This window comes from Podarcis liolepis (assembly GCF_965112155.1).
Source record: "Podarcis liolepis genome assembly, chromosome: 7".
NCBI classification, from domain to species: domain Eukaryota; kingdom Metazoa; phylum Chordata; class Lepidosauria; order Squamata; family Lacertidae; genus Podarcis; species Podarcis liolepis.
The window spans coordinates 82,237,085-82,263,851 of NC_139561.1; the positions used below are offsets into that span (position 1 = coordinate 82,237,085).

Consider the following 26,767-nt stretch of genomic DNA (forward strand, 5'->3'; position numbering starts at 1 on the left):
TTTCGAGGGGGACAAACGTCTATTGTATGCCCGGGAATCTGATGGTTTATATAGACTGTATTTTCGCACCTACTCCCAATCGCCTATAAATTGCAGAGCAGCACAGTTAAGCCAGGGGTTGAGGAATGTAAGGCCACATTCTGGGTGTATCCACGTGGCGCACAGAATTCTGGGACACCTGAATTTTGCTGATGTAATTAAGACAAAGAATATTGTCAATGGCCTCGACTTAAAACCATGTAAATTCTTTATGCAATGTCTATCCTGTTGCAAGAATAAGATTAAGGTTGCACGCAAGGGTAGGTGCTCAGATAGGAAAGTAACTGAGCCATTTGAGCGTGTACATTGTGATTTAGTTGGGCCACTCCCACCATCATTAGGAGGTTCTAAGTACTGGCTTACTCTGATAGACCAGTATAGTAGATATTGTTGGACTTATGCAATAGCTGAGAAGTCCCAAGCATTTGAGAAGTACAAGGTTTTTTGCAACTGGGTAAAAACGCACTTTAACAAACCTATTAAGAACCTGTTTTCTGACCGGGGCGGGGAATTTGTTTCTGAGGATTTTGAGAAATTCCTGGAAGCGCAGGGGACTACTCATGAGTTATCTTGCCCCCGAAGTCCCTGGCAAAATGGGCTTGTTGAAGTTGTGCAGCGTGACCTGCAGGCAGGGGTTAAAACTTATCTGCACGATGCTAATCTGCCCAAAGTCTTTTGGGCCGAAGCGCTTAATGCCTTTTGTTATGTTAGAAATCGCTGTTATCATTCTGGTTTAGATGTCACCCCCTATGAGAAGCTGTTTAAAAAAACGCCCTAATCTGAAATACCTATGCATTTGGGGTTCAGATGTAATTATGCATTATCCTGCTAAGCAGAAATTGGGTGAGCGTAGTGTTCAGGGAAAATTAATGGGCTACCAGCAGGGGGCGTACAGAATTTACATACCAGCAACTGGCAAATTTCATATTACCAGAAGCATGATACAAACTGTAAATTGGAATGGGGTTGCTGTTTTCCAAGATACTGATGGTATAAATGATACTGAGGAAGAAGAGGAAGCAGGAGCAGCAGCAGCAGGAAATGGTGATTCTGAATTAATAGAAAAAGACAAAAAGCCTGTTGAATCTGATAATTTGTTTGATGATTTAAAGCCACAAGCACCTGAGGGGAGGTTTGATTCTCTTGAGTTTTCTGACCGTGAGCTTAGCCTACAGGCACCTCTTCAGTCTGACAATGATGTTTTACAACCTGAAACTAGTGGTTCACTTAGTCCCATTAAGTCTGAGGAGTCTGACTCTCCTTCCGGACTGAGACGTTCAGACAGAAAGAGGCAGAAGCCACAACGTTTTGCAGATGAACATTTTAATACTATGTATGCCAATAAGGTGGTTTTTGAGCCAAAAAGCTACAATGATGTTCAGAATTTACCTATGCACCAAGCTGTAAATTGGTATAAAGCTATGAACTCTGAGATAGCTTCTTTAAAAGAGCATAACACTTGGTCTCTTGTACCACAAACCCCAGATATGAGACTTATTGATTCAAAATGGGTTTATAGAGTTAAAATGAATGACAAAAATGAAGTTGTAAGGTACAAGGCAAGACTAGTTGCTAGAGGTTTTCAACAAATTCCAGGCGAAGATTATGATTTGTGCTATTCGCCAAGTGTAAAATATGAAACAGTTAAGCTTTTGTTAAAAGATGCATCACAACGTGGACATTCTGTTTATCACCTAGATATAAAAACTGCATATTTGTTTGCAGATTTAAAAGAACAAATTTTTATGCGTGTCCCTGAAGGCATAGACGCTGCTGAAGGTTTGGTATGCAAATTAAATAAATCCCTTTATGGTCTGCACCAAAGTGGAAGGAATTGGCACCAAACTTTAGCAAAAGAATTGCTAGATATTGGTTTTTCACAAGGAAAGGCAGACAATTGTGTGTTTATAAAGGAAAGGGCAAACTCTGTAACAAAAATATGTGTGTATGTAGATGACGTATTAATTTCTACAAAAACTAAACAGGAATATGAACAGGTAGTTTCACAGTTACAGAAGAAGTTTGATGTGGTGGAATTAGGCATAGCTAAAAACTACTTATCCATGCAAATTGAGAAAGGCAAAAATGGATCTTTTCTGGTTCATCAAACTGCAAAAATTGATGATCTAGTTGAAATGCTACGTTTAGAAAATGCAAATGGGAAGGAAACACCTATGGTGTGTGGTTTCACCTTTACAGGTGAAGATAAGCCATTTCCTAACAAAACTTTGTATCGTTCTGCTATAGGCAAGCTAAATTTCATTCAAAGAATCTCAAGACCAGATATAACTTATGCTTTTCACTTTCTGGCAAAATTTGTGGAAAAGCCCACTACACAATGTTTCTCTGCTCTTAAGAGAGTGGTAATGTACCTTAAACATACCAAACATTATAGGTTGCAGTTTACATCCAGTATTGATAAAGGTTTTGAAATTTTCTGCGATGCATCTCATGCAGTGGAACAAAATAATTGCAGGGGTGTGTCTGGTATGGTGTTTTGTTATAACGGTTGTCCATTTGAATGGAAGTCCCAGACACAAACCATTATTTGTCTCTCCACAACAGAGAGTGAATTATGTGCATGTGTTCAGGCCACTCGTGATGTAGAATGGTATCTGCAAGTATTTGCAGACCTACAGATGCAAGTAACACTACCAGTAAGAGTTTACCTTGATTCCCAGAGTGGACTTGCTATCCTGTGTTCAGAGACCAATACGCAGCGCACTAGAGTCTTAAGATTACGTTTAGAATTTGTAAAGAAACTAATTGCTGATGAAATGGTTGTATTTAAATATGTTCCAGGTGACAATCAAATTGCAGACATTTTTACTAAAGCACTTCCAAAGGTTACACATGAAAAACATGTACAAAGTATGCTTTATGTTTTTGTTCCACAATGATGAACCGCAGGGGAAATGTTGAATGGTTTCTTTAAATGTAAAGGTTCATCATTGTTCCACTCCATGTGTATGTCTTTAAGGGGCCGGAGCAAGGGCCAGAGCAAGATAACGAGACCCAGCTTTACAGCTGTGAAACATAGCAGGTGCTGCTGAGTTGTATTTGATTAAGGCGTGCCAGCATTTGGGTAGAGTATATAAGGAGCAGCACCTAGCTCTCCCATTACCCTGGGGGATGGGTTGGTGGTTGGGTCTGGTTTGTTGATGTATTTAGTGTTAATGGAGTTTTTGTTTTTCTTATTAAAACCTTCTTTAAGTTATTTTTGAGTCCTTTCTTTTTAATGCATGGTCACCCCAGCAAGCTCTCTGCAGCGCTACCATACTGCAAAAAAGCCAACACACTCTTGTTCTTCTTACCTCTCAATCACACACACACCATGGAAGAAGCAGCATTTGCCATTTAGGTGGTGCAGAGACCAAAAAACCTGCGTGCAGCTTGCAAAATGAGCAAATAAATGCAAGACTGCTTATCATTAAGGCCACGAGTTTCAGGGGGATTTTTTATCATTTCAAGACGAAGCAAACACAGCCCACACAGTTGATTGCAGAATCACTGTTTGTGTTTGTGATGACTAATTACCTTGTGTGGCACAACTCTGGCAAATGGAAAATGTGCCCTGACACACCCAGAGCAGTTATTGCTGGAAACAAGCCTGAAACTGAAACCTTTGTTGATCCAAAACATTAAATGTTTCAATATCATTTTTGCTGTCTAATGTGTCCCAGGAAAACTATAAATATAAAACACCTATAGGGCATTATTAAACATGACCCCACTGGCATATTAAAATATCATGCCTTCATCGAGAACTCTCATTCTTCAGTGAAGCATTATAGTTCATTGTAAACTTCCTTGAGTGGCAGCATTTTCTGTGTACTTAAAATGTTTTTCAGAGCTGCACCTTGTGTCAATGAATTGTCACTCTGGTAAACATGATTCCTGCCCCATTTGCAAACCACCAATACCTGCACCAAGAACCCTTTAGTTTCGCAACAAATGTTGGCCCCTCCAGCAAAAGAGGCTAACTTTCTTCACTTTCCCCCAAGGGCCGCCACCTTGGCGTATGGCCAACTTTCTGGAAGTCACATGTCAAAGTAGGTGTGGCCAAATTATAAAAGTGGGTGCGGCCATCTTTTAAAATGGCATGTTTGGGGTGGGGACAACTTGGGGGGGCAGAAACAGCCAGCTATATCTACCCTTGCTTTTAACCTACTAACAAATTCTGGGTTACAGGAACATGTGTAACACGGGGATATAACTGGCATAAGTATCGGCCACCCCTATCAATATTTGGCCAGGGCATTTTGTCACAGGGCTTTTTTGAATGTGTTGGGCTTCTGCGGCCCCCACCTGAGTTGCCAACTCCCCCAGCTCACCTTCTGCACATCACCCAATCCTTCTGTGTCCAGTAACACCAGTGAGAGGTCTGCCCTGTAGGGATGCGGAAGACACCACATCCAGATGCCCTTGGTGAGCGCCTCCACTGTGGTACCCAGACAGAAACCTGTGGGAGGAGCAGATCATCATCATCACCATTATTATGCCACCCATCTGACTGGGTTGCCCCAACCACTCTAGAAAACAAGGAGTGCCAAGGTTGAAGGCTTTGATCCTGCACAGAGTTTCTAAACTCTGTGGAACTTACTTCTGAGTAAAGATACCTAGGATCAGATGACAAACTCTCTTTGGCTCAAGGCCCAGCTGCCACAGGGTTCCAGACATCCTCAAGACACCTCACAGGACTTTGAGGAGAAACCAGGACCTATTGAGTCCATTGTTCACATTGATTCTCCTTCTTATTGAACTGTGCTCTCTTGTTGAAATATATATTGCAATATACTCACAGGAGGGGCCTATCGTTTTGGTGCCAGGGAGTCTGCAAAGTGCCACTTGTGCTGATGTTTCTTCAGTGGGGCAGTTAGGTAATAGTCCTAGGATACCCCTTAAGATGGCAACGTGGGTTAGCTGTCATATTAAGGTAGCTTCCTGCTCAGTGGGGACCTCTGCCCCAAAGTCCTTCCCATCCACTCTGGTTCTATATACAGTGGTGCCTCGCAAGACGGAAAACTCACAAGACGAAAGAGTTTTCCGTTTTGGAGGTGCTTCGCAAAGCGAATTTCCTATGGGCTTGCTTCGCAAGACGACAATGTCTTGCGAGTTCCTGCTGGTTTTTTTCCCTCCCCCCCTTTTTCTAAGCCGCTAAGCCGCTTATCAGCTGATCCGATCAGCAGATAAGCCGCTAAAAGCCGCTAATAGCGCTAAACCGCTAATCCTTCAATGGGCTTGCTTCGCAAGACGAAAAAACCGCTAGACGAAGAGAATCACAGAACGGATTCTTTTCGTCTTGCGAGGCACCACTGTAAATATTAATTTACTCCTCTTCCTCCATGCTTCTCCCCAGGCTAGGCAGAACACCCAGGGGCTCTGATACCCCGTTCCAGACACACCAGACTCCACTGCCTTGCTCCTCATGTGAAGCTACTGGACTCCAGCCCTTCCCTTGAGTAACAGGGAATATTCATGAAGCCAGTCACCTTTTCTCTTGCCGGCAAGCCTGTTCATGAGATAGGACTTGCCAGTGCGGTACAACCCCACAATGGCCACCACCACCACCGGCTGGCGGATCCTGGCAAGCACCTCTGCAGCCTCCCGGTTCACCACCAGCTTCCCATCCGGCATGTTCTCAATTAGGCAAACAGGAGCCGCCATGTGGACCTGCCCTGGGGCCATCGTGCAAGAGAAGATGGGTCTGCAAAAGGAAAACAGAGGCGCTCATTATGCCACAGCCTACTGCCGCCGCCACTGACCCTGGCTGGCACAGCAGAGGGAGCCCTGATGCAGCAGGAGGCCTCCAAAGAACCTCTTGCCTTGGTACCTCCGAGGGCAGGGCAGGAGCTGGCCAAGTTGCTGCTGACACCAGGCTGCCATTGTTGTTTGTCTCAAGGGTGTGTGCCATTAGCTCTCTTCCTGAAGAACTAAGGCCTGAGAACACAAAGCCAATGGCAGGAGGTTGCTAGGTGAGCCGCAGTCAACAAGGGTGTTCCTGGCTCAAGCCCCAGAAGCTGACAGAAATATCTCAGTACCTCTCTAACTACCTCTCTAAATAACAACACAAAACTTCCTTTAAAAGTAAAGTTTATCTACAATAGTGGGAGCCCCGATTCCTTCCACCCCGCAATCAGTTCAATTTGTGAATCATACTGGCAAATCAACAGTGCAGCACCACTTTAAAAAGATATTCTTAATATAAGTTTATCAGCTTATAACTACTTTCTAGTGAATGAAACCTGAAACATAAACTCGATGAAAGTTTATTCAGAGCTCGGAAACTGAACCCCATACGCTTACCTGAAAGTAAGCACCGCAGGACACAGTGGCAGTTACTGGGATGGGGGCGTTGCAAGAGATATGTGTTAGCATTAATATTAGCGAAAGGGAGCAAAGTTCTTGCAGGCGCCGCGCGGGCGTCCAGCCCCCTTCCGCAGGCTCCATTGAAAAGGCCTGGGGCGATTTGGGGCGGAGGGAGGAAATGCTTAACCCTTCCCTTGCCAACCACTACCCCGCGCGGATTCCCAGCCTCGCCAGCTTTGGCTCCCGCCCACATGCCAGCGCCGCGTTTACCTCGCAAAAAGAGAGGAGCGGCGAGGAAACCAAAGCTACAATGTTTCGCTTTTTTTTTTCCTTCTCCCCCAGCTCGAAGTTTTCCCGGGCGGTTTGCAAAGCGCTCTCCGCTTGCCTTGGGTCTTCAGAGAGGGAGCGATCCCCCAAGCTCCGCCTCTTGTCTCGGTTGCGGGGCAGGAAAAAGGTTCAGAAATTGCACCCACTACCCGGGTCACCCTTCCCCGAAAAACTGGCTTCCCGTTGCCAAAAAGTGAAAGCGAAAGCTCGCCGGCTGCCCTTTTCTCGGAAAGGCAAGCGATACCGTGAATTCAGCTTTCCCGCAGTTGCATGCTTTTCTTGGGATCGTAGAATTGCAGACGTGGAAGGGATCCCGCGGGTCATCTAGCCCAACCCCCCTGCAATGCCGCAGTCTCAACTAAAGCAGCCCTGACAGGGGGCCGTGCGCCTCTTAAGTGGCAGAGATGGTGCGTTAAGGAGGTTGCTGCCGTGTACCGAGTCAGACCGATCTGGTTCCGTATTACCTACACTGGCTGGCAGCGGCAACTACGGTACTAGGATTTGGGGGGGGGGGAGTCCTCTCCCAACTAGACCTTCCTTCGTCCTATTTGCATTATACAGGCTGCTACAGGGACGCAGATGGCGCTGGGGACGCGGGTGGCGCTGTGGGTTAACCACAGAGCCTAGGACTTGCCGATCATAAGGTTGGCGGTTCGAATCCCCGCGACGGAGTGAGCTCCCGTTGTTCGGTCCCAGCCCCTGCCAACCTAGCAGTTCAAAGGCACAAATTGCAAGTAGATAAATAGGAACCGCTCCAGCGGGAAGGTAAGGCATTTCTGTGTGCTGCTCTGGTTTGCCAGAAGCGGCTTAGTCATGCTGGCCACATGACCCGGAAGCTGTCTGTGGACAAACACCAGCTCCCTCGGCCAATAAAGCAAGATGAGAGCCGCAACCCCAGAGTCGGTCACGACTGGACCTAATGGTCAGGGGTCCATTTACCTTTAATTTACACACAATGCCTTCAAAGCACTTTCAAAGCAGGTCTTACTCACTCCCCAAGGAATCCTGGGAACTGTAGTTTCTTCAAGGTGCTGGGGATTGTAGCTCTGTGAGGGCTCCACTACAGCCCCCAGGATTCTTTGGAGTGGGAGGATGTGCTTTTTGAAGGGCCCACACACCACACTGGGGAAAAAACCAATACTGTTGAGAGCTGGGTAAATAACTTTGACACAGGGGAAGGCAAAAGAAAAATAGCGTCCACACCAGGGGTCAGCAAACTTTTTCAGCAGGGGGCCGGTTCAGTGTCCCTCAGACCTTGTGGGGGGCTGGACTATATTTTGGTTAAAACATAATGAACGAATTCCTATGCCCCACAAATAACCCAGAGATGCATTTTAAATAAAAGGACACACACTACTCATGTGAAAACCTGCTGATTCCCGGAATGTCCACGGGCCGGATTTAGAAGGCGATTGGGCCGGATCTGGCCCCTGGGCCTTAGTTTGCCTACCCATGGTCCACACCCTTCTGGGGCACTAACTTTCACATTAGCACTTAAAACTCCAAACTGAGGAAAGAAAGATGGTTCAAAAGTTGTAAAAATCTGCCTTTCAACTATTCACAGACATGGCATTGGCTTTATGATTTATTGTCAGCTGATTTGGGGGTGTCACAAAACTCTCTCCCCACAAAAAATGCTGGGAACTGTAGTTTGTTAAAGGTGTTGGAAATTGCAGCTCTGTGTGGGCATGCTACAGTTCCCAAGATTCATAGAATCATAGAATTGGAACAGACCACAAGGGCCATCGAGTCCAACCCCCTGCCAAGCAGGAAACACCATCAGAGCACTCCTGACATATGATTGTCAAGCCTCTGCTTAAAGACCTCCAAAGAGGGAGACTCCACCACACTCCTTGGCAGCAAATTCCACTGTCAAACAGCTCTTACTGTCAGGAAGTTCTTCCTAATGTTTAGCCAGTGTGGTGTAGTGGTTAAGAGCGGTAGTCACGTAATCTGGGAAACCGGGTTCGTGTCTCCGCTCCTCCACATGCAGCTGCTGGGTGACCTTGGGCCAGTCACACTTCTGTGAAGTCTCTCGGCCTCACTCACCTCACAGAGTGTTTGTTGTGGGGGAGGAAGGGAAAAGGAGATTGTTAGCCGCTTTGAGACTCCTGAAGGGGAGTGAAAGGCGGGATATCAAATCCAAACTCTTCTTCTTCTTCTAGGTGGAATCTTCTTTCTTGTAGTTTGGATCCATTGCTCTGTGTCCACTTCTCTGGAGCAGCAGAAAACAACCTTTCTCCCTCCTCTATATGACATCCTTTTATATATTTGAACATGGCTATCATATCACCCCTTAACCTCCTCTTCTCCAGGCTAAACATGCCCAGCTCCCTTAGCCGTTCCTCATAAGGCATCGTTTCCAGGCCTTTGGCCTTTTTGGTTGCCCTCCTCTGGACACGTTCCAGTTTGTCAGTGTCCTTCTTGAATTGTGGTGCCCAGAACTGGACACAGTACTCCAGGTGAGGTCTGACCAGAGCAGAATACAGTGGCACTATTACTTCCCTTGATCTAGATGCTATACTCCTATTGATGCAGCCCAGAATTGCATTGGCTTTTTTAGCTGCCGCGTCACACTGTTGGTTCATGTCAAGTTTGTGGTCAACCAAGACTCCTAGATCTTTATCACATGTACTGCTCTCAAGCCAGGTGTCCCCCATCTTGTATTTGTGCCTCTCATTTTTTTTGCCCAAGTGCAATACTTTACATTTCTCCCTGTTAAAGTTCATCTTGTTTGTTTTGGCCCAGTTCTCTAATCTGTCAAGGTCATTTTGAAGTGTGATCCTGTCCTCTGGGGTGTTAGCCACCCCTCCCAGTTTGGTGTCTTCTGCAAATTTGATCAGGATGCCCTTGAGTCCATCATCCAAGTCGTTGATAAAGATGTTGAATAAGACCAGGCCCAAGACAGAACCCTGTGGCACCCCAATAGTCACTCTTCTCCAGGATTAAGAGGATTCTTTCGGGTGCTTTTCAGGAGCTCACACCACACTGAGGAAATAGTACAGTTGAGAGAGGAAAGGTAACTTTTGACACAGGATAAAGCAAAATGGAAGGCTAGAAGTCTAATGAACCGGCTGCTCCCAGGGCTTGCCCAAGACATTTTGCCACCTGAGGCACAGTCCACATAAAGTAGCTGACCAGACTGGCAGCTATTATTTCAATGCTGTAACAGGGCAGCATCCTCCACCACACATGAAGGCAGCAGGGAAGCTTGGAGGTCTCAGGGCAAATTGAGGGACACATTCATTTTTGTCATCCTAAAGGAGGAACTAGTGGCAGCAGGGGGACCTCAGTCAGAATGGCTGGGTAGGCTGCTGCCAGAGGCACATTTAGGAGAGCACGACCAGTTCAGTCGCCCTGGGTGCAGAGCTTTGGAAGCACCGCAGAGGACGCCACAACTATTATTTAGAATGGAGTCCCAAGACGCAGCGGGAACCAAATTTTGGCTTTCCACAGGGCTCTGCTGGAATTTGAGAGCCCAAGGTCCACCACTGCTGCTGTTTTCCCTTCTCTTCCTCACCACCCACCTACGGAGGCACCCGTGTCACTCCGCCTATTGACAGGGCTGGGCCAGTCATCTACTTGTACAGTCTCAAATGCCTGATTATCAGTGATCAAGTTTCACATTTCATACAGTGAAAAAAACTTCCCATTAATCCCTGAACAGTAGACAGTGAGTGACAGCCAGGCTTTTTTTTTAGTACTCTGTGGTTTTGCCTAATTCCCCGCTTTTGCCCAGTTTTCTTGCCTGTCCTCTGGTATTTCCCCTGCATGTGCCATTTGTTGGCATCTGTCTCAAGAGACAATGGAGTGCACCTCCGGGGGGGGAAGCCAACCCGCTGGAAAATCACAGCACTGGTTGTGGCTGCAGAGACCGGTAACTTAGCTGCTGCCTCCCGTGTTGTTTTTGCTACATTAGCAACACTGAAGTGACCTCTCCACGATGCAACCCTGGGCAGTGTGTATGGAGGTCCTGGGCTGCCCAGCCGACAAGAGCCTGCTTGTCAGCCTCACTGATGTGGTCCAAAGGAAAGCAGAGCAATGTGTTTGGCACCAGCTTGGCTGCAAGATTTGCTGGAAGAGGCATAAAATCATAAGGCTATAGGCAAAGACCAGGCCATTTATTTCATTTATTTATTTTCTATACAGTTTTGTATGCCTGAAAAGAAATAGCATATAAGAAAACAAGTTGGACACAACTATTCACTTAGTTCTCTAGCCAGTTAGAAACTCAGATATATAAGCTAGGCGCCAAATGACTCCTTAAAACAGTACATACAGCGGAAGAGATAAGGCCGCCTTCTGCTCCCCCACTCTTCCCAGACAGGCATGTGATTTTATCATGGGAAGCCTTGCTTCTTCTTCTTCCTATTGCATTCTGGGAAATCTCATTTATAATCTCCTCTCTTGCTAATAATTTCTCTTCTTGCTACTAAGTGTGTAACGTACCAAGGCCACATACCAAAGATCTCTCCTCATTGTGCACAGGTCAAAAAGTTGATGTTTATTCGCTCCCAATTATATTCTTTATGTTATGCTAAATAATTAGTAATTGCTTTAAGTCATGCTATAATCAATCTCTAGTTTTAATTTGATAAGGAGTTGTCATAAGTGTCTGAGCTCAAGTTCTTTCTTACCCTTTGATGTATTGAAGATTAACATACTTATTTAATCCCTCCTTGTAACTATACTACCCAATAAGAAATGAGTTTCTTTGTCTTCGTAACAACCAATCAGCAACTAGCACACCCATTGCAATGCTTGTTAACATTCAATAAAAGAAGAGCTCCCAGGTTTTTCACCTGGCAGAGTTACTTGCTTGACACCTTCTACTTGTCTGTCTGACTCTCATTTTGCAACAGTGGGTTTTTACTCCTTGGTGTGCTTCCTACACTCTGTGGTGCACTTTCACTCTTTTGTTGATTTAGAGCACTGGAAAACATGATACGGTGCACCTGGTAGTGCAAAAGCTGTGCTGCTATAGATGATACAGCTGCCCCCCCTTTTTCTATAGCAGACAGAATAAGGGCCGCCTTGGAGTTATTATTTTCTTCTTTGAGACGTTGGATTTCATCTTCCATCCCATTGGCCCTCTGCTGAAATCCTTCCTTCAGCAGTTCCTCTTGTTCCTGGAAAGTTGAGAAGCACACTGTTAAGTCGTGGGTTGACATAGCAGCCGGCACAGAGATTTCTTCAAGTAGCTCTTTATTATGGTAAGCTGGAATAGAACTCCCTGCGAACAGCTCAGCCGGCCTGTATTTATAGGCAGCCGGCTGACAACATTGTAACCACAACAGCTCAGAGTTCCCGCCTAAAATAACTGCCGCGGACCTGAGTGAAAACTATCTACAGACCTGAGTGAAAACTATATACAGTATCCCCCTGTTGGCCCAGGGTGAAACTACACTACATAACACCCCTCCCCACCGAGATAAGGCGTTAGTTACAATCGTAATGGTTTCCTTATATACAGCACTACGCGTAATGGTTCAATTAAGCACAAAAGCATATCGGTTACATTTCCCATACTTAGACCAACAGTGATACCTGTCCAACAACATAGTCCTTTAAATAAGTTGGGCGCTTGGAAACTCTGCCAGACCGCCGGGGACTGGTAGCCAAGTCCGGAGGGCCACACAGTTCTCGCTGAGGCTGTGGTGCGACCCTAGGTGGCGTTGGAACCAACTCCCCTGGATCCGCTGCTGTGGGTGGAGCCTCCGCAAGTGGAGTGGTCTGAGTCTGTTCTGAAACGGCTTGGTTCGGCTCCACGCTGGCAGTTTGCGAGGGAGGTGTAGGTGGGGCCTCGCCATCTGTACGTGACTCTTCTGGAGCCGCAAGCGCAGTTGGGGGCACCTCGGTAGTGTCCAAGTCCCCAACCCTGCGCCTAAGCTGGTCTATGTGCCGTCGCCACAAGCGTCCGTCTTCGAGTGCCACCTGGTACGAGCGAGGTCCAGTGACTCCCACTACTGTGGCTGGCACCCAAGGGATGTCCCCCACATAATTCCGGGCAAAGACCTGGTTTCCTGGGACAAATGACCGTGGTGCGTTGGCACAGCCTGGGGGTTCAGCCACGGCAAAGTCTGGGTGTAGCCGGTCGAGCGGTGACCTGAGGCGGCGGCCCATAAGCAGTTCAGCAGGACTCCTCCCTGTGGCCGCATGAGGGGTGATGTGTTGCACGAACAAGTATTCGGCGACCCGCTCATGCCAGTCTCCCCGGTCCAGGCGCGCCAGTGCCTCTTTTGTCGAGCGCACCATTCTTTCCGCTTGCCCGTTGCTGGATGGATGAAAGGGTGCCGTTAGGGCATGGCGGATGCCCAGTCCCAAAAGATACCGCTCAAACGTGCCTGACGTGAACTGCGGTCCGTTGTCAGAGACAAGGACATCAGGACACCCATGCGTTGCAAACAGGCCTCGCAGCACCCGGATGACAGCTTCGGTAGTGGTGGTGGGCATCAGGGCGACCTCCAGCCATTTGGAATAGGCGTCCACCACTAACATAAAGGTCCGGCCGTGAAAGGGGCCAGCCAGATCGATGTGCACCCTCGACCAGGGTGTCTTTGGCGTCTCCCTGGTGTGTCCCTTAGCTGCCGGTGGTGCAGGCCTCGACTCTTGGCACGCTTGACAGGCGTGACGATGGGGGTTTCCCACTTTGCGTGGTCAACCGGCTCCAAAACTCCTTGGGCGATCAGTTTGTCCAGTTGTTCGTCCACCTTAGCCTTGAGAGCAAAGGGAACCCGGCGTGGCTTTAGCTTGATGGGGGCGACTTGTGGATCAAGGCTAAAGGAGATGGGCGTACCTGTATATTGGCCCAAGGTGCCGTCAAAAACCTCGGCAAAGTCTTTGACCAGACCCTCAGTCTCTGCGTTAGAGATGCAGTTGATGCCGGTGACTTCCAGGCCGAGGGCATCAAACCAGTCTAGCCCTAGGAGGCTTGGCCGCTGACCTTCGACCACCACCAACCGGAGCAGGCCCGAAAAATCCTTGAAGGCGATCCGGAACCGGCCAACGCCTACCACGGGAATGTCGTTTCCCTGGTAGTCTCGCAGGTGTACGCGGTGAGAGTCGAGTTGCCTTTTGGACACTCTGGGTACCAGTCTTTTGATGGTGCTCCATGACACGATGGACAGTGCAGACCCGGTGTCGATCTCCATGTCACATGGAGCTCCTTCAATGAGCACCGTGACGTTCAGCTTGCGTCGCGTAGGCGAGTCGGTTTGGCCAATCGTGGTTCCAGACGGGCAGCGGCAGTTGGTGAGAGCGAAACAACTTTCCTTGGCAGACTGGAGTGAAGACTTGGACTTGCGAGTCGATGAAGGGGGGGTGTCAGACGGAGCCGATCGGCAGACCTTAGTGATGTGGCCCCTTCTGGAACACTTCCTACAGATGGCGTCTCTGAATCGACACTTGGCACGGGAATGGTTGCCTCCGCAGCCAGCACATCCCGGTTGGCCCTTGGACTTCTGTTGGAACTTCCTGCGCTCCCGCTTTGTCTGGTGCACGTCATCGTCTTCACTGGAGGATGCCTCCTCACTGCTGGCCTCTTCATGATGCACCGGAACTGGCTCCCTAGCAAGACGCGGGCTGCTGGACTTGCGGATCTCCTGGGCGGAGCGTTCAGCAGCTTCTGAGGCCACAGCCTCCTCAATGGCTTTCTGTAGCGTGAGGTCTGGCTTGGCTAGGAGGCGCCGTTGCAGATGGATGTCCTGGACCCCGCAGACGATTCGATCCATCAGGGCATCGTCTAAGTCTCGGAACTCACAGTGCATTGCAGCCTGTCGCAGGGCGGTGGTGTAGTTGTTGATTGACTCCCCCTCTGCCTGGTTCCGGTGGTAGAACGCATGGCGGGCAGCAATCTTGGACGGCTTTGGTGCGTAGTGGTTGCGGAGCTTCTCTTGGATCGTGTCCCATGGTGTTGCCTGGACTGCTTCAGGCGCAACCAACGCTCGGGCCGTCTCAAACACCTCAGGCCCACAGAGGCTGAGGAATAGGCCCCGCTTCCGATCCTTTGATACTGCTGTCAGCTCGTTGGCTTGGAGGTAGCAGTCGAACCGAGCGAGGTAGGAGTCCCATGATTCAGAGGCTGGCGCAAACGGCGGTAGAGGCACAAATGAAGCCATGATTCCGATGCCGGCGTGAAGGGCGATGGATGGAACACAGTGCTCTGGCCAGAAAAGTCAGCTCTGAATTGGTTCTGCCCAGTGATTTCGCTCAGTGATTTCGCTCTGTGATTCAGCTCAGTGATTCAGCTCAGTTCAGAGGCTGGCCGCATCTGGCTGTGCTCTGATGTCCATCAATCCCATCCTCGTCGCCAGTGTTAAGTCGTGGGTTGACATAGCAGCCGGCACAGCGATTTCTTCAAGTAGCTCTTTATTATGGTAAGCTGGTATAGAACTGACTGCGAACAGCTCAGCCGGCCTGTATTTATAGGCAGCCGGCTGACAACATTGTAACCACAACAGCTCAGAGTTCCCGCCTAAAATAACTGCCGCGGACCTGAGTGAAAACTATCTACAGACCTGAGTGAAAACTATATACAGTATCCCCCTGTTGGCCCAGGGTGAAACTACACTACATAACACACACAGAGACAGTTTAGTTGATGGATGGATAAGAAATGGGTCAGCATCTATGAACAGGGATGGGATCAAGCCAGACCTGGACCACTTTGTGTGGCAGTTGCGTTTTCGTAGCCAACCAATGCATTTCCCACTGTGTTGCCAAATGGCCTCCCATAAAACCAACTGTCTCCAAACTAGGCCTGCTTTTTTATTTTGAGCATATAGGGATATGTGCAAAAATGACGTGGTTAACAGCAACAGAAGCTTGGCTGTGCGCAACAAACAAAATTCAGCTCAGTCCTGCTCTGTGTCCTCAGGCAAGCCAATATCTCTCAATCCCAGCTGGACCCATACCTTCACCGATAAGAGATACAGTCAACGCTACAAATATTAATGGACTCTCATCATCCATGACCACTGGCTGAGGCCGATGGGAGCTGGAGGCCACTAACATTTGGAGGGTACTATGCGGACTATTCCATCCTATACTGTATGGGCAAAATTAGATCCTGACCCACCTGAAGGGGTTGTTATAAAGAGAACAAAGGAATTGTATAAGAAGTTGTTTGAACACTCAGGAAAAGTACTGTAGAAACGCCAGCTAACGTCTATTGAATATATGGAACCTAGGTTTTACCAAGCCACAGTGAGTCACTGAAAAGCTCCCAGACAGTGCAGCTTTCTTGCCTGTAAGAGCATATTATGCCCATTTTAAAGCAGGTTCTCTAGTTAGGGATTTTCCAGGCACAAATCAAGGTGACGGCAATCACCTTTAAAGCATTAAATGCTGTATTTTTTGCACCATAACACTCACTTTTTTCCTCCTAGAAAGTAAGGGGAAATGCCTGTGCGTGTTATGGAGTGAATGCCTGCGGGTGGCGGGGGGATCTGCTGCAGTCGTGAGCAGAGGATCCATGGTTCCTCTTCCTTCCCTCCTCCGTGGTTACAAAGCATGCATCCACATGGATCCTCAGGATTTTTGCATTGGGCTACTCCAAACTCACTGTCAGATCACATGTCTGTGGCCACAGCATGAACCACAAAAATCATATATCCACTATTTCGTTTAGAATATTATTTTTTTCTTGTTTTCCTCCTCTAAAAACTACGTGCGTGTTATGGTCTGGTGCGTGTTATAGAGCGAAAAATACGGTAATTTGTTCTTGATTTTGCTTGAAAGACATAGGGTTATGTGGCCTGTATAAAGAGGGTGATGGCATATCCGGGAATGTATAGTTTATGTTGAGACATTTAGAAGGGTAAAGGAGGCTATCTGTTAACTAGATCTGGCCTTGAATGGAGGAAGAATTCGGCTTCTATGCATCATCCTAAAAAGAAAGCAGGAGCAGGGGAAATGGGACCCTCCAGATTTTTCTGGTCCATGAGCACTGGCCATACTGACTGGGAAAGGAGAGAGTTGGCTCCAGCCACATCTGGAGGACCACAGACTCCCCACCCCTGGCCTAAATATTGAATCTTCCAGTGGGTCAGTCTGCATCTGACTCCGCTCTCTTTACCTTGAGTTTATGCCATATCATCTTTTCTGTTTCCTCTTCCATCAACTTCTTCTCTTTCTCCATCTTCTCCTTCAACAGCCAGAGCTGTTCATCATGGCTTCGCTTCTCATCCTCCATCATTTGCTTCAGTCTGGCCTTCTCCTGCTCCAACAGCTTCTGCTGCAGCTGGGCTGCTTCGGCCTGAGCGCGCTGGGCTGGGGGCCAGCGAAGGAAAAGAGACAACATGAATACTGAGGGGGCTGCCATCCCCCGCCGCTATCTCCCCTTCACCCTGTGTTCTGTTCAATGTTCTCTCCTTGCCTGAAGATGAGAATACTACATCTGTCGCTATGCCATTCTGCAAAAAGGTACCACAACTGTAACCCTTCCCTGGGAACTCAGAGCCCAGCCAGAGAAGGCCAGGACGTTTACTTTCTAATACATATGATTTATAACATATACTCATTGCCTTAGATATGCACCTTCAATTTCCTTCTCTTTGTCGGTCAGGGCGTGGTCCATCTGAAGGAGAGAGTTTGCCACCGTCTGCTTGGATTTCAGGAATTCTTCAAGAGCTTTGTCTGCCTGATAACACATTGAGAGCAAAAGTTATTCATTTTACACTATAATGGGGGGACAGACGAGATTATATATTGTGATTAAGGGCAAAAATTGGTGTATAGTAAATTAATAATTGTATCTTAATGAGGCGCTGAGAAATTGATAATAGTGGTCCCTAATCCTTCTCACATAGCCTACAAGTCAAAGGTCTTTTAAACTATTTTATGTAAACCAATTTAATATATTTTTCATTGAACAGAGTTTATTCATTTTGGTAAGTAGACAAACAAACTAATTCACTTTGAATCAAGCCCTATTGAATTCAGTGGGGCTTTCTCCCAAGAAAATATTCACAGTATTGCACTCCAGGTCTAAAGTTTGGATCTGTCCTCAGTCAGTATAAGAATGCTCATTCTTTGGATATCACAGAAATGCTGGCTTCCTGCCCTACCTGAATTCCTTTTTCAGGTACCAAGTGGTATTTCTTCTCTATTTCGTCCCGTTTCTTCAGATAACGCTGGTAGCCACCAGGCACAGAATAAATTCCCATCCGGAGCTCATCTTCTAGCTCCTGGGAAAGATCTGTCAGCACGGCAAAGCAGCGGTCAAAAGATGCCTGCTCATTCTTCCTGCAGAACTCTTCCTTTTTCTGCTTCAGCTCTTGCTACAAGAGTCAGAAAATTGGCAGAAAGATGATCTGTTAATAACGATGAAAAAGCTTTTCCTCTTCAGTGGAAAGACTTACTGACAAGGCCATATCAAAACTGCAGTACAAATTTCAATTGACTTAGCTGTCCCCACTCCCACCAAAAATCGTGGGAACTGGCTACGACACCAATGATCTAGAACGGCTGCATTTCTAAAATGTAGGCCAGTTTAAATTGTTTGGCTCCACCTTTCCTAAAGTTAAAAACTAAGTGCGTACCCAATCAAATTGCAATCCTACCAGTCTTCTGGGATATGTGTTTGTCTTCCATTTCATCTGGAGAATGTGTCTTTCACAGGTAACTAAGCGAGCAATCCTACAGCAAGATGCTCCACGATGAACGGGCTAGGATCCAGCGGATCTCTGGCTGAGCCAGGAAGTTCCCCACACAAGCAAGCTATGCTGGCTTCGCTCCCTCATGCTTGGTTCAGTCGGGGATACTCCAGAGTATCCCCCTGATCCCGGTTCAGCCATGACTCACATCTCGAGCTGGCCTAAAGCCTGAAAAGAGGGCATTTAAGGGGCATGATGGGGGCAGGACCGGGGGGGGGGGATCCTAAGTCTATTCTGCTCAGTCATATGACCTGGAAACCCAATGAAAACTCAGACGGCCAAGGGGATGGTGCAGTTCAAACACTTATTTTAAAGGTTTGTTCTACCTCTGCCAGGCTTAAGATTGCTAGGCAAGTAGTAGCTCAATGGAGTTTGGTGTATAATTTTACACCAGCTTAATTTACACTGGCCTGCTTTATGCCACCTTTCTATGTTCCTTTTTGCCTTTGGATAACAAGAGGCTGTCTCCATTCTGAAGTGAGAGATTTTTAGAAAACCGTGCGAGTTTTGGAAGGCCCTCCTAGCTGTGATGCTCAGAGCTACGCTAGGTAAGTGTTTACAGTGGTACCTCAGGTTAAGAACTTAATTCGTTCTGGAGGTCCGTTCTTAACCTGAAATTGTTCTGAACCTGAGGTACCACTTTAGCTAATGGGGCCTCCCGCTGCCACCGCACAATTTCTGTTCTCATCCTGAAGCAAAGTCCTTAACCCGAGGTACTATTTTTGGGTTAGCGGAGTCTGTAACCTGAAGCATCTGTAACCTGAGGTACCACTGTATTCTGCTAAGTTTTGTTTATTTTTTCCAGATCTTATTTTCTTCTAAACGTTTCCTTCAGCCAATTAACATATATGTAGGAACACAGGAAGCTCCCTCGTACAGAGTCAGACCAGTATGGTTTATCCTTGGGGCAGCTCAGCCAGTAGAGCATCAGACTCTTAATCCTGTCTCATGTTAAGCAACCACGTTGAGCCCCATGTTGGGTAAAAATATCCCTGTATTGCAGAGGTTGGACTAGAGGACCCTCGTGGCCCCTTCCAACTGTACAATTCTATGTCTCTTTCTGCACTGACTGGCAGCAGTTCAACACAACTTCAGGCAGAGGAGACTCCCCGATATGCCACGCTGGCAGAGGTGTGTGTTTTTTTTTTAAAAAAAAGAGAACAGATTTACCTCAAGCTTCTCTTGTGATTTTTTTACCAACGCATCGCCAAAAGCACGGGCCATGAAGATGCCAGTGGCTTCCCTCTCACATTCTGCGTGCACCGCCAGCAGCTCATTGACGGAGCCCGTTGGCAGCTTCAACCGCTGCCCCATCCGTTCTTCGTAACAGGAAATGGCATCACACACAGCTGCTGCGTTCTCGATCTCTGCCAGGGCCAGCACGGCATTCTCCAAGCAGGGCAAATCCCCACTGTTGATAGCATTGACGTAGGTCTTCACCAGGTTCTGAAGCACTGAAGAGGGAAGAGTTGGGCAAAGTCACCAAATCAGAAATGGCAGAACAGGGATGCCCATCCCGCTTAACTTTTGTACGCCAAGGAAATGTATCCCGAGTCAAACATCTTTCAAACGTTTGTACTATAACTGGGGACACATCATCCACTGTTCTCATAAAAGAAAAGAAATAGATATTCTGCACAAAACAAGAGGCTGAGAAGACATGTTTTTAAAAGTAATATTGTAGCCCTCATGCCTGTAGAAAATAACCTGAAATATGAAGGAAGCACTTGGGAATGCTTAAAAAGCAGAGATTACTATTCTCCGCCCTGCACCCTCATCTCATTCCTAATTATTATTACCTCTCTATGCTACAGGACGCGGGTGGCGCTGTGGGTTAAACCACAGATCCTAGAACTTGCAGATCAGAAGGTCGGTGGTTCGAATCCCCACGATGGGGTGAGCTCCCATTGCTCGGTCCCTGCTCCTGCCAACCTAGCAGTTCGAAAGCACGTCAAAGTGCAAGTAGATAAATAGGTACCGCTCCGGCGGGAACGTAAACAGTGTTTCCGTGTGCTGCTCTGGTTCACCAGAAGCAGCTTAGTCATGCTGGCCACATGACCAGGAAGCTGTACGCCAGCTCCCTTGGCCATTAAAGCGAGATGAGCGCCGCAACCCCAGAGTCGGTCACGGCTGGACCTAATGGTCAGGGGTCCCTTTGCCTTTACCTCTATGCTGCATATGTATTATTGCCTTCCATACTTCTGGTTCTTGCCAAAACTGGAAGCAGCCCAATCCATAACTCATTGTCAGCACAGTGTGTATCCTGCAGCCGTGGGGCCACACTGTGATAAGTACGAAACAGTACAACTGGGCTCAGAACCCAGCTCAGAACCAATATTTTATTGAATACAAGAAATAAAACATCAACAAAACAAAGAACAAAGCCCCTATATTAGCGGCACCATGGGGAATTAACTCTGCAGAAATAGGCATGGAAGTGTTTGGGTCTATCAATTCTCAATAAATAAAAGGGGGAGGGGGTGAACAGGCTTTTTAGTAGCCAAATGTCATGGGTTCAAGTCCTTGCTTGCTGCAGAAGCATAATAAATGATGTAAGAGTTTAAAACAATGCATACAATGTTGCTTTCTGCACAAATGGCGCAAGCAAATTTCTCTGAAAGTAGAATTTGGGTTCCATCACAGAATCGTTACTGTATTTTATTCTGTGTATATAGTTTTCAAAATAAATTCTAGCTAATGATGTTCACCAGGCAATCAAGTGAGCAGTTTACATACAACTCAGCCTGGACATGAACAAAGAAATTATCAAACTGCAGAGCAAGGCAAACTAAAGCATTTTCTACAGTCAGGTGGCTCACTATTGGTTTCTGATGTCACCTGATCCCTTCTTGGCTGGTAGCTGAGTAACACCATTCACCTTAAGCTGACAGCTTCCTACACCCCCAAACTGCTCTGGAGGAAAAAGCCCCCCATCCATGGGGTTCCCAGATTGAGACCAGTTATTAGTATTATTAGAACGGCACTGGGTAAAACTAATTACTTTACTCAGAATGGTTCCCTACCCACCAACCCCAGCCTGCAATCTTTTAAAAATGTTCCTTACTTCTCCCTGTCACAACTTGGCCTCCCGGGACTGTCTTGGGTCGAGATGTCTCCCAGATGTGTTGGCAGAAACGAGCCACCGGCTCCAAGAAATCTTCCTCCAAATCATCTTCTTCCAGTTCCTCCAGCCGAGACAACTTTTTCCTGCTAGCTGGGCGGTCAAACGTGAAACATTTCCGCGAAGGAAAGAATCTGCGGATACATGACCTAGGCATGTTGCACCTCTGGATTTGCTCACTATTACCTGGGGGAGAAGAAGTGTGAGTACACGAGACAATCTGTTACTATCGCCAAATTCCACAGAAAATGTGCCAACCATCTCCCTGGTGGAGCAAACTCACCTGGTTCCCTGTAAACATTCAATTCTCCATGCCAACTCGACTGACACCTGAGGTCCCAGGGCTTGCTGTAAACAGAGTTAGGATATTGCTCTCTGTTTCAGCACTCCAATGTTATGGCCTTGCTCTGAGTACAGTGGTACCTCGGGTTAAGTACTTAATTCGTTCCGGAGGTCCGTACGTAACCTGAAACTGTTCTTAACCTGAAGCACCAATTTAGCTAATGGGGCCTCCCCGCTGCCACCGGAGCACGATTTCTGTTCTCATCCTGAACCAAAGTTCTTAACCTGAGGTACTATTTCTGGGTTAGTGGAGTCTATAACCTGAAGCGTCTGTAACCTGAGGTACCACTGTATGTGTATTTCCCTCTTCATAGCGCACTTACAGCTCACATGTGTATATTTGAGATTAGCGGGTAAGACTCCTATGCCATAGGAGTTTCAGGGAGCCCAGTCCAACTGTACAAGCAACTAACCTGGTGCTATGAGGATTTTCACAATTTTGTGGCTTTTAGCTTTTACAGTTTGGGTATTGGCATTGTAATTGTTGTAGGGCGTTTGTAAACCTCCCTGGGAACACAACTGAGGATTAGCTTGAAGAGTTATTACTAATGCAGTCTGCAGCCAGAGACATGTGCCTCAGGACCCGGTGGGATATATGTTGGGAAACTGCCGGGGAGATATTGTCCATCATGGCCCCAAGCCGGCTGCCGGACGTCCATCGATCTCCCGTAGACAGGCAGATCCAGCAGTTAGCGACACGAAGCCTCTGCCACATTCCAGGCTTGTGCACACTGATTATCAGCAGATAAAACAGCCAGAAAGCTTGCACCGCAGAAGAGCATATTTACAGTTTATTTAGCGTTGAACAGAACAAAGAAAAACATGACCGTTCTGTGTCAGCGTCTCTGACCAACTGAAATCGAAAGGAAACAGCAAGCATAAACATCCTGTGAACAGGACATGCGCAGACTCTGTTACTTACAAAGCCTGCTCCCTTTTAAGGTGGAACGGAAATATCCTAACAATATATCTCTGTCCTGCTCCATGTAGCACAGGGGAAATCAGTTAAACCTCTTTAGCCCTCAGTGGCTATGTGACTCGATACATTCACCCACTTGAATATTAGGCCTTTTTGACTTAGATCAGTTGTGCACCTCTCAACTAACGGTGTCCTCTCTCCATCTCAGACACTGCATTTCCCCCCTTGCAGTTACTGTACCTTTCTGCAGTCTCAAGGCAGTCTCCAGGTACCCGTCCTCAGTGACAGGGTGTCCATCTATCTCCAGCTGTAGTGTGAAATCCCGCACTGCCCAGATGAAGTCTGGGAAGAAACGGACAAATTCGGCAGAGTTCTCCTCCTCTTCATCTTCCCCGGAGGAAGCTTTGGCTTTAATCCTTTTTGTCAGCTCAGTGACGTAGCTGGGGAGTGCTAAGGAAAACAATTCCAGGGCTGGTTTGGGGCCTGTTTGAACCTGCAGTTGTGGGCTGGCCGGAAATGATGATACAGCTTTTGAGCAGAGAGATTTATACTACAGAAAGACCACATATAGTCGTACCTTGGAAGTCAAATGGAATCCGTTCTGGAAGACTGTTCAACTTCCAAAACGGTCGGAAACCAAAGTGCAGCTTCTGATTGGCTGCAGGAAGCTCTGGCAGCCAATCGGAAGCCGTGCCAGACGTTCAGCTTCCGAAAATCATTAAAAAACCGGAACACTCACTTCCAGTTTTCGATCGCTCGGGAACAGAAATGCACGAGTTCCAAGGCATTCAGCAACCAAGGTACGACTGTATTGCAATTGTAATTTAGGCAGGGTTTTGTGGCAAGGGGCTGACACCTCTCATTTTCACACCTTAAGGCCAATTCCTAATTTTATGCCTTCTGGAGTTCCTGCCTGCACCCCCACCCCCTTATCTATCTGTAAAACATATCTGTGGAGGTTCCCAATTTGCAGCTGTAAATCACCGATCCACCCCCCTCACAGCGTGTCCCAATGAGCTCCTCACCCACCTTCCGATCCTTGGAGATTGCCTGCCTCTTCTATCGGCTGCATCCCCTCTGTGTTTCCTCCTGCACCACCCCATCGTTCCTCAGCATCATGCAGACCACTCTAAGCATCATGGAGTCTCAGAACAGGAGAGTTCATCCCACCTGCTTCTCCCATGGAGTGAAACTCCTAGGGGGACAACCTTCAACTGCCTCCTCCTAGATCCTCCAGGCCAAGCACACAAGTCCAGCTGGGATTTCCGATGCCCCAAAAGGATACTGCAGGTTCTCCAGCGCATTTTGGTCAATGGTGCCCATGCTGTTGTACACCAGGGTGCTGCTGAGCAGAATGGCCAGGGCAAAGATCCACGAGTCGTTCTGTGTGTTTCCCTGAAACAGAAATATAAATATCAGATACCACCAGGGGGGGTTTCAGCCGGAACTCAGTTCTGCCACCTCTCTGGTAGACACCATTGCCATTAACACCAGGTCAACACACACCACAATTGCTTCATTATGTAAATCATGTTCAGAATACCACAACACACACTTGTCTCTGACTGGCAACTTCTGCGTTCCTGTGGACTATTTTGGCTGAAAAAAACCTCCTGGAAACCTTGTCGCTGAAGAAGCCCAATGGGTGAAACAAGGCTGTATCCTGAGAACTGGTCTATCATCAGCTGCCTTATTCTTACTAAGTAGTTCTGTTTGTTACACTCTTAAGACATAGGATGATGCAGAAGGAAGATATCAGTATGAAATGTCATTGCCCACAGGAACCGTACGTTGTAATCGGTGGACTTGGCAATCTTTGGACTTGACTATCCTTGGACGTTACGACAATAAAAACATATAGAAGGTTAATAGTAATATGATATGTTATTGCCACCAGGAACCGTGCTTTGCAATTTTTTGATATGACAATTATATATACAGTAGTACCTCGGGTTAAGTACTTAATTCGTTCCGGAGGTCCGTACGTAACCTGAAACTGTTCTTAACCTGAAGCACCACTTTAGCTAATGGGGCCTCCCGCTGCCGCCATGCTGCCACTGCTCAATTTCTGTTCTCATCCTGAAGCAAAGTTCTTAACCCGAGGTACTATTTCTTGGTTAGTGGTGTCTGTAACCTAAAGCGTCTGTAACCTGAGGTACCACTGTATCAGATTTATGTCCCATTTATCCCCTGGCATAGGGTTTGGCCTATTTATCCAATATAGAGAGCTGAAGAGCACTATTGGCATTTGATGGCATACACAATGTTAGAAGATGAGCAATTAAATAGTCCTGAGATGGTATGTTTGATGTTGTTGGGGCCAGTAATGGTGTTGTCCAGGTGTATGTGACAGCAAAGGTGGCATCTGGGTTTATTGCAGGCTCTGGTACCAGTGTCCATGTTAAGTCAGGTTGTTGTATTATTGTGGGTGAGGAGTTGTTTAAGATTGGGTGGCTGTCTGCAGGCAATGAAAGGTCTTCCTCCCAGAGCTTGAGAAAGAATTAAGCAATGGGTGTGTGGGCGGAGGGGCGGGCCAGTTTCCTAAGACACTAAATAGCTCAGGGTCCTTAAGAGAGAGAGAGAGAGAGAGAGAGAGAGAGAGAGAGCATGAAGAGCTGAGAAAGAACCTCTCCAAAGTGAATGAGAGGTAAATTGACAAATGCAAGTCCACAGAAGCAAGTGGGAAGTGATACACACACAATAGAAGAAGATCTGAACAGAGCCATGGTCAGGGACCCTCCCTATCTATTGCAGACAAAGGGAGGCATCATTCTGTCAACAGCTAAATCTGGTAAAGAATTCCTTGCAAGACCAGAACAAACATCATGTGAGGCACTTGCAAAAGTGCTAACTCCACAGTTGAGAGCTCAGTGGACATGAAGGAGATGATGTTAAATGGCTGCTGGTTTTCTGTGTTTCCACTTTGCTGGGCATGGGATCTGGTTGGTTCTGTTCTTGGCTGTAATATTTGCCACAGCCTTACGGGAAAGATACAGTCAAACCTCGGTTCCCAAATGCCTCTGTTTTGGAACGTTTTGGTTCCTGAACACCGAAAACCTGGAATTAACTGCTCCGGTTTTCGAATGATTTCCGGAAGCCGAACATGCTACGCAGCTTCCGTTTTGAGTTTTCCTATTGTATTGAGGCTTCCGCTTTCAGTTGTCGAACGTTTCGGAAGTCAAATAGTCTTCCGGAACAGATTATGTTTGACAACTGAGGTTTGACTGTAGCACCAAGCACCCTCCTCTCCCTCGCTTTCCATGAACCTATTCAAACTTTTCCCAATGGTTATTATTCCCTAAATCAGGTGCACATCTACAATGGGAATTACAAGCCTGGTAGATGAAGGGAACGCAGTGGATGTAGCCTACCTTGATTTCAGCAAGGCATTTGACAAGGTGCCCCATGATATTCTTGTAAAGAAGCTGGTAAAATGCGGTCTTGACTCTGCTACCACTCAGTGGATTTGTAACTGGCTGACTGACCGAAGCCAAAGGGTGCTCATCAATGGTTCCTCTTCATCCTGGAGAAGAGTGACTAGTGGGGTGCCACAGGGTACTGTTTTAAGGAGTCATTTGGTGCCTAGCTTATATATCTGAGTTTCTAACTGGCTAGAGAACTAAGTGAATAGTTGTGTCCAACTTGTTTTCTTATATGCTATTTCTTTTCAGGCATGCAAATCTGTATAGAAAATAAATAAATGAAATAAATGGCCTGGTCTTTGCCTATAGCCTTATGATTTTATGCCTCTTCCAGCAAATCTTGCAGCCAAGCTGGTGCCAAACACATTGCTCTGCTTTCCTTTGGACCACATCAGTGAGGCTGACAAGCAGGGTCTTGTCGGCTGGGCAGCCCAGGACCTCCATGCACTGCCCAGGGTTGCATCATGGAGAGGTCACTTCAGTGCTTCTAATGCAGCAAAAACAACACGGGAGACAGACGTTTAAAAGTTACCGGTCTCTTCAGCCACAACCAGTGCTGTGATTTTCCAGCGGGTTGGCTTCACCCCCGGAGGTGCACTCCAGTGTCTCTTGAGACAGACAGATGCCAACAAAT

At 47.2% G+C, this 26,767-nt stretch overlaps 2 protein-coding genes across 5 annotated transcripts in view; both read right to left on the reverse strand.

Moving 5' to 3' along the window:
- The window catches only part of LOC310712455 (guanylate-binding protein 1-like), a 28,355-nt gene extending 21,490 nt beyond the window's left edge, over window positions 1-6,865 (reverse strand). The window contains exons 1-3 of one of the 4 annotated variants that reach the window (XM_083515527.1): window positions 6,619-6,865; window positions 5,532-5,746; window positions 4,374-4,501 (exon numbers count right to left, since the gene is read on the reverse strand). In XM_083515527.1, the coding sequence (XP_083371653.1) occupies window positions 4,374-4,501; window positions 5,532-5,727 (324 nt within the window). In that variant the 5' untranslated portion in view covers window positions 5,728-5,746; window positions 6,619-6,865. Of the gene's footprint in view, window positions 1-4,373; window positions 5,033-5,352; window positions 5,747-6,345 lie in introns of those variants that run through there. The other 3 variants (XM_083515528.1, XM_083515529.1, XM_083515530.1) reach the window with 3 other exon arrangements.
- Window positions 6,866-11,153: 4,288 nt separating this feature from the next.
- LOC310711100 (uncharacterized protein) overlaps window positions 11,154-26,767 on the reverse strand; it is a 41,009-nt gene continuing 25,395 nt past the window's right edge. The window contains exons 11-18 of the mRNA XM_083512573.1: window positions 23,997-24,106; window positions 22,952-23,151; window positions 21,394-21,636; window positions 19,500-19,783; window positions 17,742-17,954; window positions 17,212-17,314; window positions 16,751-16,944; window positions 11,154-11,804 (exon numbers count right to left, since the gene is read on the reverse strand). Coding sequence (XP_083368699.1) covers window positions 11,505-11,804; window positions 16,751-16,944; window positions 17,212-17,314; window positions 17,742-17,954; window positions 19,500-19,783; window positions 21,394-21,636; window positions 22,952-23,151; window positions 23,997-24,106 — 1,647 coding nt within the window. The 3' untranslated portion in view covers window positions 11,154-11,504. The remainder of the gene's footprint in view (window positions 11,805-16,750; window positions 16,945-17,211; window positions 17,315-17,741; window positions 17,955-19,499; window positions 19,784-21,393; window positions 21,637-22,951; window positions 23,152-23,996; window positions 24,107-26,767) is intronic.